A 13056-nucleotide genomic window follows, 5' to 3' on the forward strand; every position below is an offset into this window, starting at 1 on the left:
AAGGTTGCAGGGAGAAAGCAGGAGAATGAATTTGAGAGGGATAGTAAATTAGCCATGATGGAATGAGGAGAAGATAGATGGGCTGAATGGTCTAATTCTGCTCCCATGTCTTATTGTTTAACACAATGGTTCCCAACCGGGGGTCCAACGACCTCTTGCCTAATGGTATTGGCCTAAAACAGGTTAGGAACCCTTTGTCTAACATTTTTAGCTCAGTAAAACGTCCAGGCACAACCAACAAGGCCTGACCTACATCAGGTTACAGCTTTGTCACTGTGTTATTGCGTGATTTAACATTGCAGTTTGAGGCACCTGAAGCAGAGACTGGATCAGGAGGGTTTCTTGAACATCTCCTACATGGTGGTAAATCACCAGGGAAACAGGTCCCGTGAACTTCACCAGCAGCTGAAGGCAAAGCTGTCAGGGGCCCTGCCAGTGTACCAACAGGAAGAGAATCTGCCTGATGCGTGGACACTCCTGCAAGGCGAGAAGGATGACTTCCTCATCTACGACAGGTCAGTTTTCACATTGTGTGGGTATCTGATGGTCTTTCAGCCATTGCCATACAGTGAAATGGCCACAACGGATCTGCAATCCCCCCCACACATACTAAGTAGTGGTGCATCGCTCCCCACCATCAGTAACATCTGCAGGAGGTGCTGCCTCAAGATGGTAATGTCATCATCTGAACCACACTGTCTTCTCACTGTCCCCATCGGGCAGGAGGTACAGAAGCCTGAAGTCCTACACAGCTACTTCCCTTCCACCTGTTAGCACAACCCTAATCATCGCTATCTTGTAAAATTTGTGTATGATATATGCTGAATTTTTGTCTGCCATGTGAAAGCTGTTTATCTGATGCAAGTGAGTTTTTCACTCGACTTTGATCTCAACAAGACCAGCGCCAAGTCTTTAAGAAATCCCCTGTGATCTTTGTTAAATGACTGATAACGGGAAGGAATTATCTGTCTTAATATGCCCTGAACCAGCAATGGGAGCTGGGGGGAGGCAGAGAATTAACTTCATTTTCCTGGAAACTTCTTTGGGTCTATCTTCCTGGAAACTTCTTTGGGTCTATCTTCCCCATTGAAATCCATTGGGAAAAGTAAAGAGGCACAGGAACCACTTCCGATTCCATTGCCCTGATCACTCCACCAGTGACGGGCCTTCTCTCGGCCACTCCTGTGACCATAGTCCATCTGTGTGACAAAATATAGAACATAGATCATTATCACATAGGACCAGGCCATTTACACCATAAGACAGAGGAGCAGAGTTAAGCCATTCGGCCCATCGAGACAAAGTGCAAGGAAACCAGACTCCCAGGGGGAACGTACAAACTCCTTACAGACAGCTGAGGGAATTGAACCTTAATCACTGTAATATGTTGCACTACTCACCTTGCTACCATAAGGCACAGGAGCAGAATGAGGCCATTCAGCCCATCAAGTCTGCACTACCATCATGGCTAATTCATTAACCCTCTCAATCCCATTCTTCTGCCTTTTCCTCACAAACTTTCACGCCCTGACTAATCAGGAACCTTTCAATCTCCACTTAAGATATACCCAATGACTTGGTCTCCACAGCTGTCTGTGGAAACGAATTCCACAGATTCACCACCCTCTGGCTATAGTAATTCCTCCTCATCTCTGTTCTAATTGGACATCCCTCTATTCTGAGGCTGTGCCCTCTGGTCCAAAACTCCCTCACCTTAGGAAGCACCCAGTCCCTGTCCACTCTATCTATACGCTTCAATATTCAATTTTCTGTGAGATCCCACCTCATTCTCTAAGCTGCTGCAGTCACAGGCCCAGAGACATTAAGCTGCTCTCTTTCATTCCAGTAATCATTCTCATGAACCTGTTCTGGACCCCAGCAACTGGCTCACCATGTCTGTTCCAAACACAATGCCAATTTAAGCTAATCCCAGGTGAGGCAAGACTTCACCTGTGAGTCTGTTGGGCTCCTCTATTGTGTCCAGTGAGCCTCCTCTACACTGGTGAGATGCAACATAGATTTTGGAACATTTCATTAAGCCACAAAAGGTGGGATCTCTCGATGACCACCCATTTCAATTCAAATCCTATTCCTATTCTGACATGTCTATCAACGGCTTCTTCCTCTGCCACGGTGAGGTCAGTCTCAGCTTGGGGAGAAACACCTCACACCTCATCTGGTTAGCCTCCAACCTGAGGGAATGAACATCGATTTCTCTATTTTCTGGTAATTTCTCCACTACCCACTTCATCTTCACTCTTTTCCAGTCCTTATTCTGGCTCTCCTCCCACCCCTTCTCTTCTCACTACCCTCTCCTATCTGATTCCTTCTTCATTAGCCATTCACCTGTTCCACCTATCCTTTCTTGCTTCATGCTCCCTTCCCCCAACAACCCATTTTCCACCTCACCTGGTCTCTATTTGCCACATATACATGAATACATAACTCCACCATGGACAGTCCCAAGCCCGGCTGTGAAGGGAGAGGGTGTGGGCATGGGGCTTGCAACCCCATCCCATAAAAACCCAGAGCTACAGAAGCTCCAAGGATCTCATTCCGAGGAAAGGAAGGACCTTTGTCTAGGCATCGTGTGGAGAAAGTAGAGGCGCAGACCTGTTCAGCCTTTGGCCCAGATCGAGTAGGAGAGCAATCCTCAACAAGAAGAAGAAGGCATCAAGACATTCAGTGAAATATGTCATTGCGTCAACGAGCAGTGCAGTCTGCAGAAGAGGGAGAGAGAGAGAGGGTGAGGGAGAGGCGATGAGGGAGTTGGAGGGGAGGGAGTGGGGAAGTGGCGAGAGGGAGGTACAGAGAGAGAGAGAGAGAGACCATTCAATAGTCTTATATTTGGGGAAGCACATATAAGGTGACTCAGAGTAGAGCTGAAACAGTGAACAACAGGGAGAATATGCAGTGGGATGCATAGGTGTCCTCTGTCTTCACTCCACCAATAGCTTACCCTCACCCACCCTCTTCTGGGATCTTGCTGTGCAGAGACCGATGGCCATTTTTCACCAAGTTGCAAGGTTGGTTTGGTGAGATGAGGGTGGTGTTCAGGTGGGGATCAGACTGCGACTGAGAGTCGTACTATGAGAACACAGACCACCCAACGAGCACCGTGCACTGCCTGAACCTTACCCGTCATGCCCCACTCGGTGGGCCAAATGTCCTATGCCTTATTGTTCACATAGGTGTTATTGGGCCCTTTACTATGCTGTATTTCACTCTGTCGACTCATAGTCACCCAGCCCCACAGATTTGGTGAAGCAGGTGAACCTCGAAGAAGACCCACAGTGTTATCTAGACTTTCTCTTTAAACACTTTGTGAATTAGCAATTGAAGAGTTAATACTGAAAGTCATACTGAAAGTAAGCTTCTGTATATAGTGACGGCAGCCCTGGCTCTGGCAGAGAGCTCCTCAACATCTCAACAGAGACACTCACTTGTGCAGCTCCTGTTGCCGAAGAGAGCCAGCATGACCCTTCACAACCTGTACGCCTTCCTACTTTGTGTTGCACTGCTCCACCTCAGTCAAGGTAAGGGGGCAAAGTAACGGCGGGGTTGTGAGAAGGGAAGAGGGGAAAGTAATGGTGGGGTTGTGAGAAGGGAAGAGGGGAAAGTAATGGTGGGGTTGTGAGAAGGGAAGGGGAGGACAATCCAAGGAACTTTAGTCTGAGTGGACAGGTTGAAATATCCTCCTCCACTGATCTTATTCCGAATGCTAACCAGAATCCTAACCATAATGCTAAACCTATTCCTAGATCTAAAGCTAACGCTAATTATATTCCTAAACCTAACCGTGACCCCAAAGCCATAACTCTAACCCCACTCCTAACCCTAACCCTACTCCTATTCCTAACCCTAACCCAGTCCTCTCGACTATCGCACAACCTCCCCCTCCACCCACACAAACATAGGACAGGACCTGGACATCATTAAGCATCGATCTGAAGAGAGGCAAGTCGTATTGCACTAGGTTAATGAAAGTGACAGGGTCTTCCTGACACTGAATCCCCGGTAACGAGATCAATAAACACAGGGACAATTTTTCCTCTGCCTGTATACCAACACCCAAACCCTGGCCTGGTAGATCAGTTTTAGACAGGTGCTGGAAATAAAGAGCAAAACACACAGAATGCCGGAGGAACTCGGCAGGTCAGGGAGCATCTGTGGAGATGAATAAAGAGTCGATGTTTCAGGATGAGGCCCTGCATCGGGATCAGAATGGAAGCAGGAGGACGCCTGAATAAGATGGTGGGGGAGGGGAAGGAGTACAAGCTAGCAGGTGATAGGTGGGACCAGGTGGGTGGGAATGGTAAAGGGCTGATAGGAGAGGAGACTGGACCATGGGGGAAAGGGAGGGAAGGAGGAGCAGCAGGGGGAGATGATAGGCAGGGGAGGAGGAGGTAGGAGTAAGGCCAGAGTGGGGAATCAGTTTTGGAGGTTTAGTATCTGGGATGTGAATTACAGCCTATACTCTGATGATATGTCCTTTGACAGGAGACCATTTGGTCCATCAGCTCAATGCTTGCTTGACAGAATAATCTCATCAGTCCTGCTCCCACCTCTACCCTTGCTCCCCTGTAATTCTCTCTCTCTCTCTCTCTCTCCCCCCTCCCCACTCCCTGGATATTTCTGTAGCACCCTGACCATCCCCAGCACCACCTGAAATGCTTTGTAACCTTGCAGACCCGTGCATTGGCATCCACCAGCTCCCTCAAGACAGGAACACCAGCAGCCTGTTTGCCCCCAGTAGCACAGTGGGGACCCTCTGCCTGACAGGCTCGAACTCAATCACGAACTCCGGCATTGCCCATGTAGAGTCTACATGTCCTCCCTGTGACCACGTGGGTTTCTCCCCACCAGCCGCTCCAGTTTCCTCAAACAAATCAGCAGGTTAATTGCCCCTACTGGAGGGAAATCTGTAGGAGGAGTACAATGGGATCGGTGCAATGATCAGATGGTCAAGTGTGGACTCGATGGGCCAAAGGGGCCAATTCTCAGTTAAATGACTAGGACTAGGTGTGCAGATAATGGCTGAATGGTTTCTGTTCCTTCAGCAGCAAAGGGCAGCCAGAACCCTGATTAGATCTCCTGCATCCCCTCCGTGACAAGGATTGTAGCCCCAGAGCATCGTAAGACATGGATATCCAAAGGGAGCATTAAAGAAATAACCTTCAAAACTGAATCCCCGCTCTGGTACCCCTCGCCTGCCTATCGCCTCCTCCGGTGCTCCTCTTCGCCCCCTTTCTCCCGTGGCCCACTCTATTGTCCTACTGGACTCAGCCTCAGGGTACAACCCCAGCCGTCCACTCTCCTACAATGCCTCAGTGCTCCAGGCTCTGAGTCATCAGGGGGAGGGGAACAGGCGCAAGTATTCATCCCTTAAGGCTCAGAGAGGTATCAGGGCTTACATATCGAGCAGAGTACCACACAATCCCCTCTGATCTAACGCCATCAACAGACACACCCTGGGACGGGAAGTCCCTGCAGATCCCCTTCCCACCACTGCCTCACTTCCCGACAGACACACACTCAGTTTGGAACTGGAACTGAAATTGGTAAATTACTGAAATACAGAGAAAAGCTTGTCTTGTATATCGTTCGTGCTGTATGAAAGAAGACGATCGTGTCTTTCCACGACCATGGTTGAAATCTTTCTACAGAAGTGGTTTGCCATTGCCTTCTTCTGGGCAGAGGTTTTACAAACCAGGTGGCCCCAGCCGTTATCAATACTCTTCAGAGACTGTCTGCCTGGTGTCAGTGGTCACGTAACCAGGACTTGTGATCTGCACCGGCTGCTCATACGACCATCCACCACCTGCTCCCATGGATTCACATGACCCTGATCGAGGGGCAAAGCAGGGGCTACACCTCGCCCAAGGGTGACCTGTAGACTAGCAAAGAGAAGGAGTGCCTTATACCTCCTTTGGTAGAGACGTATCTCCACCCCGCTACTCCGTATACAGTTCAAATCATTACAGTGAGGTAGAGAAGGGTAAAGCAATAACAGAATGTGGGGTTCCATGGTAGCGTAACAGTTAGCACGATGCTTGCTGAGTTGGAGTTCAATTCCGGTATCCTTTGTAAGAAAGTTTGTACATTCTTTCGATGTGTGTGTGTAGGTTACCTCCCGGCTCTCCAGTTTCCTCCCACAGTCCAAAGCTGTACCAGTCAGTACGTTTGTTGTTCATTGTAAATTGTCCTGAGATTAGATTCCAGTTCAATCAGTGGGTTGTTGGGAAGTGTGGCTCAAATAGCCAGGAGGACCTGTTCTGCACTGAATCTCTAAATAAGTAAAATTTGTACTGAGATACAGTGAAAAGCTTGTCCTGCATTGGGGTAGAGGAAGGTAAATCAATTACACTGCACTGCCTCAGATCCAGCATGTCCCGTTATGAACATGAATCAGTTAAAACGTTTAATCAAATCACTGTTTTCATTCTTGCCCGAGAAACAAAACAAATAGGTAACAAACAAAAGGCAGAATAAAGTGTAAATAAATAACACTTACAGAGTAAATAACAGAATAAATAACAGTTACAGAGAACGTGCAGTGCAGGTAGACAATAAGGTGTAGGGTCATGAGGCAGATTGTAAGTCTCGAGTCCATCTGATTGTACGCAAGCTAGTCTTGCAGACTGTTCACTATGCCGTGCATTGCAGTAGCACGGGGTAAAGCAGTCACAAAATGCAGAATAAAGTGTCAAGTTGCAGAGAGCTGTAGAAATCGGTGCAGGTAGATAACAATGGGTGAGATCCAAATGAGGCTGTGAGGTCTAGAGTCCATCTTATCCTGTCAGAACTACGGTAATAAATTAGTAAACTGGTAGCGTGGTGGTTTGTGTAATGCTTCACAGCACCAGAAGTAAGATCACCGCTGCTGATTGTAAGGAGTTTGTTTGTTCTTGACTTGACCACGAGGGTTTCCTCCGGGTGCTCTGGTTTCCTCCCACAGTCCAAAGCTGTACCAGTCAGCATTAATAAATTGTGGGCATGCCATATTGGCACCGGAAGTGTGGTGACATTTGTGGGCTGCCCAGCACAACCCTCGCTGATTTGATTTGACGCAACGGACCCATTTCACTGTATGTTTCGATGTGTGTACGTCAAATGGAACAACCCCCACACCCTCTAAAGGTCTGTGCTCCTCCTGCTCAGTGTCAAGCCGCCGGGGAGATGACGCAGCCTCGGACTGCTGCCTGGACGTTAGCAACAAGGTCATTCCCAGGCGGATCGTGACCGGATACAAGGTGCAGAGCGAAGTGTTCGGCTGCCGGATCCCAGCTATAGTGTGAGTACAAGGGAGGGGTGCGGAGAGGGAGGAGTAAGTGTGTGAAGGGAGGAGGGGAGGGAGTCAGGGAGAGCTGGAAAGAGGGAGGGAGATTTGAGGGAAGAAGGGGGAAAGAGGGGGGAGTTGGAAGGAAGAAGGGACAGTTAGAGGGAAGGAGGGAGGGGAGGGAGGATTGGATGGAGTTAGTCCACTTGACCACAAAACAAGCCTGCGCCAGTTCCCACAGATTTAGAGCCATCGCATTCGCTCAAATGATCTGTCCCCAGGACCGGCTCTTCCACTGCAGCAGCCATCACCCTCTGCCCACGGTACTGACTGTTGGACTGTGGGTGCCACAGGGCGTACCGCAGGCAGGCCAGCACACTGGGCCACAATGACATACAAGCCATCATACAAACCCTGGAAATGCTTTCCCTGGAAACATGGCGATTTTCCTGAATAGGAGGCCATCACATCTGCACCTGTGCCAAGAAACGCTAATGTTTTAAGGATTGATTTTAACATTTAGTTCCCATTTTAGTTAGTAAAATTATTCCAACGGAGCGAATTCTGTTCTGTATGTCACCTTTCTGGGCAATGATTTGTCAATACCCTGAGGGCCGGGTTACCGTAACTGAAGGGCCGTAACGCGGGGCTGTCTGTAAGGTGAAGTGCCGGGGGGGGGGGGGATGTTGGGGATGTGGGATGGCGGAGGTCAGTCACACAGATTCTCATCTGCCAATGATCCTGCTGCAGCTTCACCACGGTGAGAAACAGAAAATTGTGCGCTCCGCACACCGCACACTGGGTGAAAAGGCTGATGAGGTGGTGCGACAGAGTCCACAGCTCCAGGTAGGGGAGGCTTCACCCTCCAGAGACACACTTTCCACCTCATCCCCGGGCCCAGCGCTGGGCAAGTCCTTCCTGAAGCTGTTCACCCTTTCCACCGCTGATCCCGCGATAAGAACTGCTGCATGTTCCCTCGACTTCCCCTTTCCTGAAGCCCGCAATTTATTCCTTGATCTCACTGATGTTGAGTGCAAGGTTGTTGGTGAGGCACTATGCAGACAGTTGATCTACCATTACTCCATACACCTCCTCATCGCCACCAGAGATTCTGAGGTCAGTGGAACGTGTTCTTTTTCCTAATTTCACTCTTTTCTCTCCAGTGGACAGTAGAAGAAAGCACAGTGCACAGGCTGAATTGAGAGGGGACGTAGAAGTATCGCGGCCCTCATCGGGAACCAACATAGTCTACAGCATCTTTCATCTTCACCTGTGTTGTGAGAAGCTCTCTCAGACAATCCCGTGCCAATGTGAATGTACTTCTATCTGCTTGGAAAATATAATCCCAGTCCCATTCCTGGAGCAACACTTCATAATGACTTGCTGGCTCGTAACACCCAAACGTGAATGGGGCAATGCTTTTCTCTGGCTCCTGTTGGCTTGTAATATCTATAGTTCAGTATAATCCCTATCAATGAGGAATATGGACGGCCATATGACCATAATGTATCGAAGCAGAATTAGGCCATTCAGCCCATTAAGTCTATGCCACCATTTGAATTTTATTTGGAGACTGCACAGTAGCAGGGCCTCTCAGCCCAACGAGCCTGTGCAGCCTCCTGTGAAAAGATAACATACTAACCCATATATCTTTGGAATTGAGAGGAAACCTAAACATGTTCTGGGTATAACACACAAGCTCCTTCCAGACTGCGGCAGAATTGAACCTGGGTCACTGGCGTTGTAATAGTATTATGCTAACCATTATGCTACTGTGTTGCCCCTCAGTTTTCTGACCCCACCTTCTGTCCGTAGCCCTTCACCTACTTACCAAACAAGAACCTATCAATCTCTGCCTTAAATACGCCCAGTGTCTTGGCCTCCACAGCCATCTGTGGCAATGAATTCCACAGATACACCACCCTCAGGCTGAAGAAATTCCTCCTCATCCCAGAAGTTGTAGAGTGCTGCATCGTGAAAATAGGCCCTACGGCCCATCTGGTCCATGCTGGCCAAGATGTCCCATCCAAACTAGTCCCCATTGCCAGCATTTGGCCCATAACCTCCTAAAGTTTTCAAATCCATGTAGTGTACCTGTGCAACTGTCTTTTAAAAGCTATTATCGCACCTGCCTTTGGCTGCTCGGTCCACATGGAGTCCACCCTCACAGGGAAAAAAAAATCTCCTCAAGTTCCAATTAAATTTTATTCCTCTCCCCTTTAGTTCTTGACACTCCCACCCTGGTGAAAAAGGCTGAGAACATTCACCCTATCCCTGCCCCTCATGATTTTACACACCTCGAGAAGGTCATCTCAGTCTCCAACACTCCAACCTGTCAAACCTCCTCCTATTACTCAGGTCCTGGCAGCATCATTGTAAATCTTTTCTGCACTCTTCCCAGTTTATTGAACATCTGACAGCTCACTGTACGTGACTGGAAGGGGAGGTCCAGGCACAGGTCGATGCGACTAGACACAACCATAATTCAGCACAGACTAAGTGGGCCAAAGGGACTGTTTAATATAGAACGCAGAACACGATTGTATAGCGTATTTCCAATAGCAGGGTGACCAAAACTGAACGCAATGCCTCAAGTGCAGCCATGCATTTGTGAAGTGATTAAGTTATCTGGACAAGTTCATTGTCTGATGGAATAGATTTCTGAACTTCTTCCCATTGAATGGTTGTAACTGAATTAATATCTTAGTCCAAGTGTCCCTGATCCCCAGACCGGAAGATCAGTCAGAACCCAGACCCATAAAGAAGAGAACCAATGTTCCTGAAGTTGGTTTGAATGTCACAGCAAATATTTCAGGAAGATGCCAGGGGTGATGAGTCCAACATGCAAGAGCAGATGGAGTCATGGGTCAGAGGTTCTGTGTCCAGGGATATCAATCCTAAAATGGAATTTTCTAGAAATATGCTTCTGGAAATCCCCTCAGTTTGATCAACTTTAAATGTAGCTGTTTACTTTTTTTGTATTTTTCTACATGTGAAATAAACACTTCACACTTACTTTCACAGATCAGAAGTCATGTATCTTCTTCTGGCTTGCTAATTTGAATAAACAAGTTAAAGGCATTTTTGATGAAGTGTCTCTGTTGCTCTCTCATTGTGATGGACGAGAGGCCGTGAGGGGGTGGATTCGAGCGAGGGGGAAGGCAGATTGGAAACAAACATACTGTGTTTCCACAGGAGTGCAGAATCAAGCATCACCCTGCTGCTTCCAGGTCTCACTCACGCCTCAATCTTGCCACTCAGGGGAGGGTCTTTCTGGTGTGACTTTAAATTGAGGCCCACCTACCCTCCCAGCTCCACCGTGGACAGACCCAAGCCCAGCCGCAAATGGGACCAGCAATCCCATCCCATAAAAACCCAGAATCACAGAAACATCAACAGAAACGCCACAGGCCTCATCTCTAGGAAAGGAAGGATTTTCGATGGGCAACTTGAAAGCCTGGCCTGGGACAGAGGGCTCTGGCAAGGTGTTGTTAGTGACTTCTGCCCCAGCAGGGTCTGAACAACAACAAAACCTCCCCCCTGTGGTCCTTAATCCATAGAGTAGACACAGAATACTGCAGATGCTGGAATCTGGAGCAAAAACATAATCTACTAGAGAATCTCAGCAGGTCAATCAGCATCTATGGGGAGAAAGGATGGGCAATGGTTCAGACTGAGATCCTGTATCAGGACCAAGAGTGTACAGGGATGATTGCAGGTAGAAATGGGTGAGAAAGAAGAGTGAGACGGAGGCTGGTAGGTGATTGGTGGAGTTCAAGTTCAACTTCAACTTCAGTTTGTTGCCATTCAGCCACATACAGCCAAATGGAACAACGTCCCTCCAGACCAAAGTGCTCAACACAGTACATATAACTCACATGCACAACTCATGAAGTAATATTACCATAAATAAATTAATGAATAATGTGTATATAACATACAGGTTAAAAATAAACAGTATAATGCCACTGGCCCTTCATACTTGATGAGGCCTGGGATATTTCAGGGAGTTCAGTAGTCTCATCGCCAGGAGGAAGAAGCTGTTTCCCATCCTGACAGTCCTTGCCCTAATGCTACGGTACCTCCTGCCTGATGGGAGGGGACAGAGACTGTTGGACAGATGGGAAGGACCCTGTGCATGCAGTGCTCCAGATAAATATCTTTAATGGGTGGAAGAGAGACACATTGCCACAGACGGCTATGGAGGCCAAGGCACTGGGTAAGTTTAAAGCGGAGTTTGATAAGTTCTTGATCAGACATGCCATCAAAGATTGTGGGGAGAAAGGCAGGAGAATAGGGTTGAGAGGGATAGCCAGGATGGAATGACAGAACAGACTTGATGGGCTGAATGGACAAATTTTGACCCTATGTCTTATAGGCTTATGATGGAACCAGGAGAGGAGGGGAATTGATAGGCAGAAGCAAGTTGAGGTATAAAACCTATTGTCACTGAGAACAAGAGGTCCTGGCAACCCCAACTACTCAAACATTACTCAAGTAGATTACTGAGTTACAATGACTCTCTGTAAGTAGTTTATAGAATTATTAGATTGCAGGGGCAGCAGGTAGAACAATGCTTTACCGCTGTAAGATTGGGGTTCGATTCCCGCCACAGCCTGAGAGGAGTTTGTATGTTTTCCCCATGTCTTTGTGGCTCTCCTCTGGGTATCATGGTTTCCTCCCACTGCCCAAAGACTAGGTTATTCGGGTTAGTGAGTGGACATACTAGGCTAGTGACACTTACAGGCTGCCCAGCATACTCCTCACTGACTTGATTTGATTTAACCAAGCAGCACATTTCACTGTATGTTTCAATGTGCATGCAACAAATGAAACTAATCAATCATCTCTCTAATTGGCCCTTCAATTCCTAATCTATCCTCGTCCACTAACCACCCCCTGCACAAACCCCACCACCACTACTTTATCATTTCCTCTCAATCACCTTGTGTACAGGCACTCCTGTGCTTAGCGTCACTTTGTGGACGAACAATCAATCTGTCGCATTTTTTATTAATGTGTTCTTTATGCTGCATTGGATCCGGAGTAACAATTATTTTCTTCTCCTTTACACTTGTGTACTGGAAATGATGTTAAACAATCGTGATTCAATACCAATTCCTTACCTCGACACTTGCTCTGTAACCTTCTCTGCCTTGAGCATTCAAGTGCAAGTCTGACCCTTCCAAACATCTCATCACAAGTTTGTTTCTGGAGGCTTGGATTATATACACTCTCAGAGATCCTCCCAGGCCATGTTCGCTTCTCACTGCTGCCGTCAGGGCCTCAAGTCTCGCACCACCAGGTTACCTCCCCTCAACCATCAGGCTCTTGAACAAAAGGGATCACTGCACTCATTCTATTTCTGGTGTTCCCACAACCGATAGTTTCACCTTAAGGATTCTTTATCTTGTTATTTCATATTCTCATTATTTATTACTATTTATTTATATTTGCATTTGCACAATTTGTTGTCTTCTGCACTCTGGTTGATCTTTCATTGATCCTTTCATTGATCATTGATTATTATTATATATGAGTATGCCCCACAGGAAAATGAATCTCAGGGTTGTATGTGCTGGCAAATATGAACTCTGATAATAAAATTTACTTTGAACTTTTCCCTGCAGTCTTTACCACATCATTGCAGTGGGTACAGTTTTCAATCACTCCATTGTTCTGGAGAATTCTGATCAGGATTAGGGAGGTGCCACAGAAATATAAATTGCTCTCTCACACACCCCGGCAAATAAATAACGCTAATCTACTCGACATCC

At 47.5% G+C, this 13056-nt stretch overlaps 1 protein-coding gene across 1 annotated transcript; it reads left to right on the forward strand.

The window, feature by feature from the left end:
• The first annotated feature begins 3420 nt into the window (after positions 1 to 3420).
• Positions 3421 to 10360, forward strand: LOC132396289 (C-C motif chemokine 19-like). The gene is made up of 4 exons (XM_059973817.1): positions 3421 to 3536; positions 7162 to 7294; positions 8030 to 8125; positions 8443 to 10360. The coding sequence occupies exons 1-4, from the start codon at positions 3476 to 3478 to the stop codon at positions 8450 to 8452; spliced, it is 300 nt and encodes a 99-aa protein (XP_059829800.1). The 5' UTR covers positions 3421 to 3475; the 3' UTR covers positions 8453 to 10360.
• The last annotated feature ends 2696 nt before the right edge of the window (positions 10361 to 13056 follow it).

The sequence above is a fragment of the Hypanus sabinus genome, chromosome 7 (assembly GCF_030144855.1).
Source record: "Hypanus sabinus isolate sHypSab1 chromosome 7, sHypSab1.hap1, whole genome shotgun sequence".
In the NCBI taxonomy this organism is placed as follows: Eukaryota; Metazoa; Chordata; class Chondrichthyes; order Myliobatiformes; family Dasyatidae; genus Hypanus; species Hypanus sabinus.

Bases quoted from the DNA above. Each gene is read 5' to 3' on its own strand.
- LOC132396289 (XM_059973817.1), top strand. From the start codon at position 3,476: ATGACCCTTCACAACCTGTACGCCTTCCTACTTTGTGTTGCACTGCTC. The intron at 3,537-7,161 runs GTAAGGGGGCAA...CCTCCTGCTCAG, and splicing joins ACTGCTCCACCTCAGTCAAG to TGTCAAGCCGCCGGGGAGAT. The intron at 7,295-8,029 runs GTGAGTACAAGG...ATCCTGCTGCAG, and splicing joins TGCCGGATCCCAGCTATAGT to CTTCACCACGGTGAGAAACA.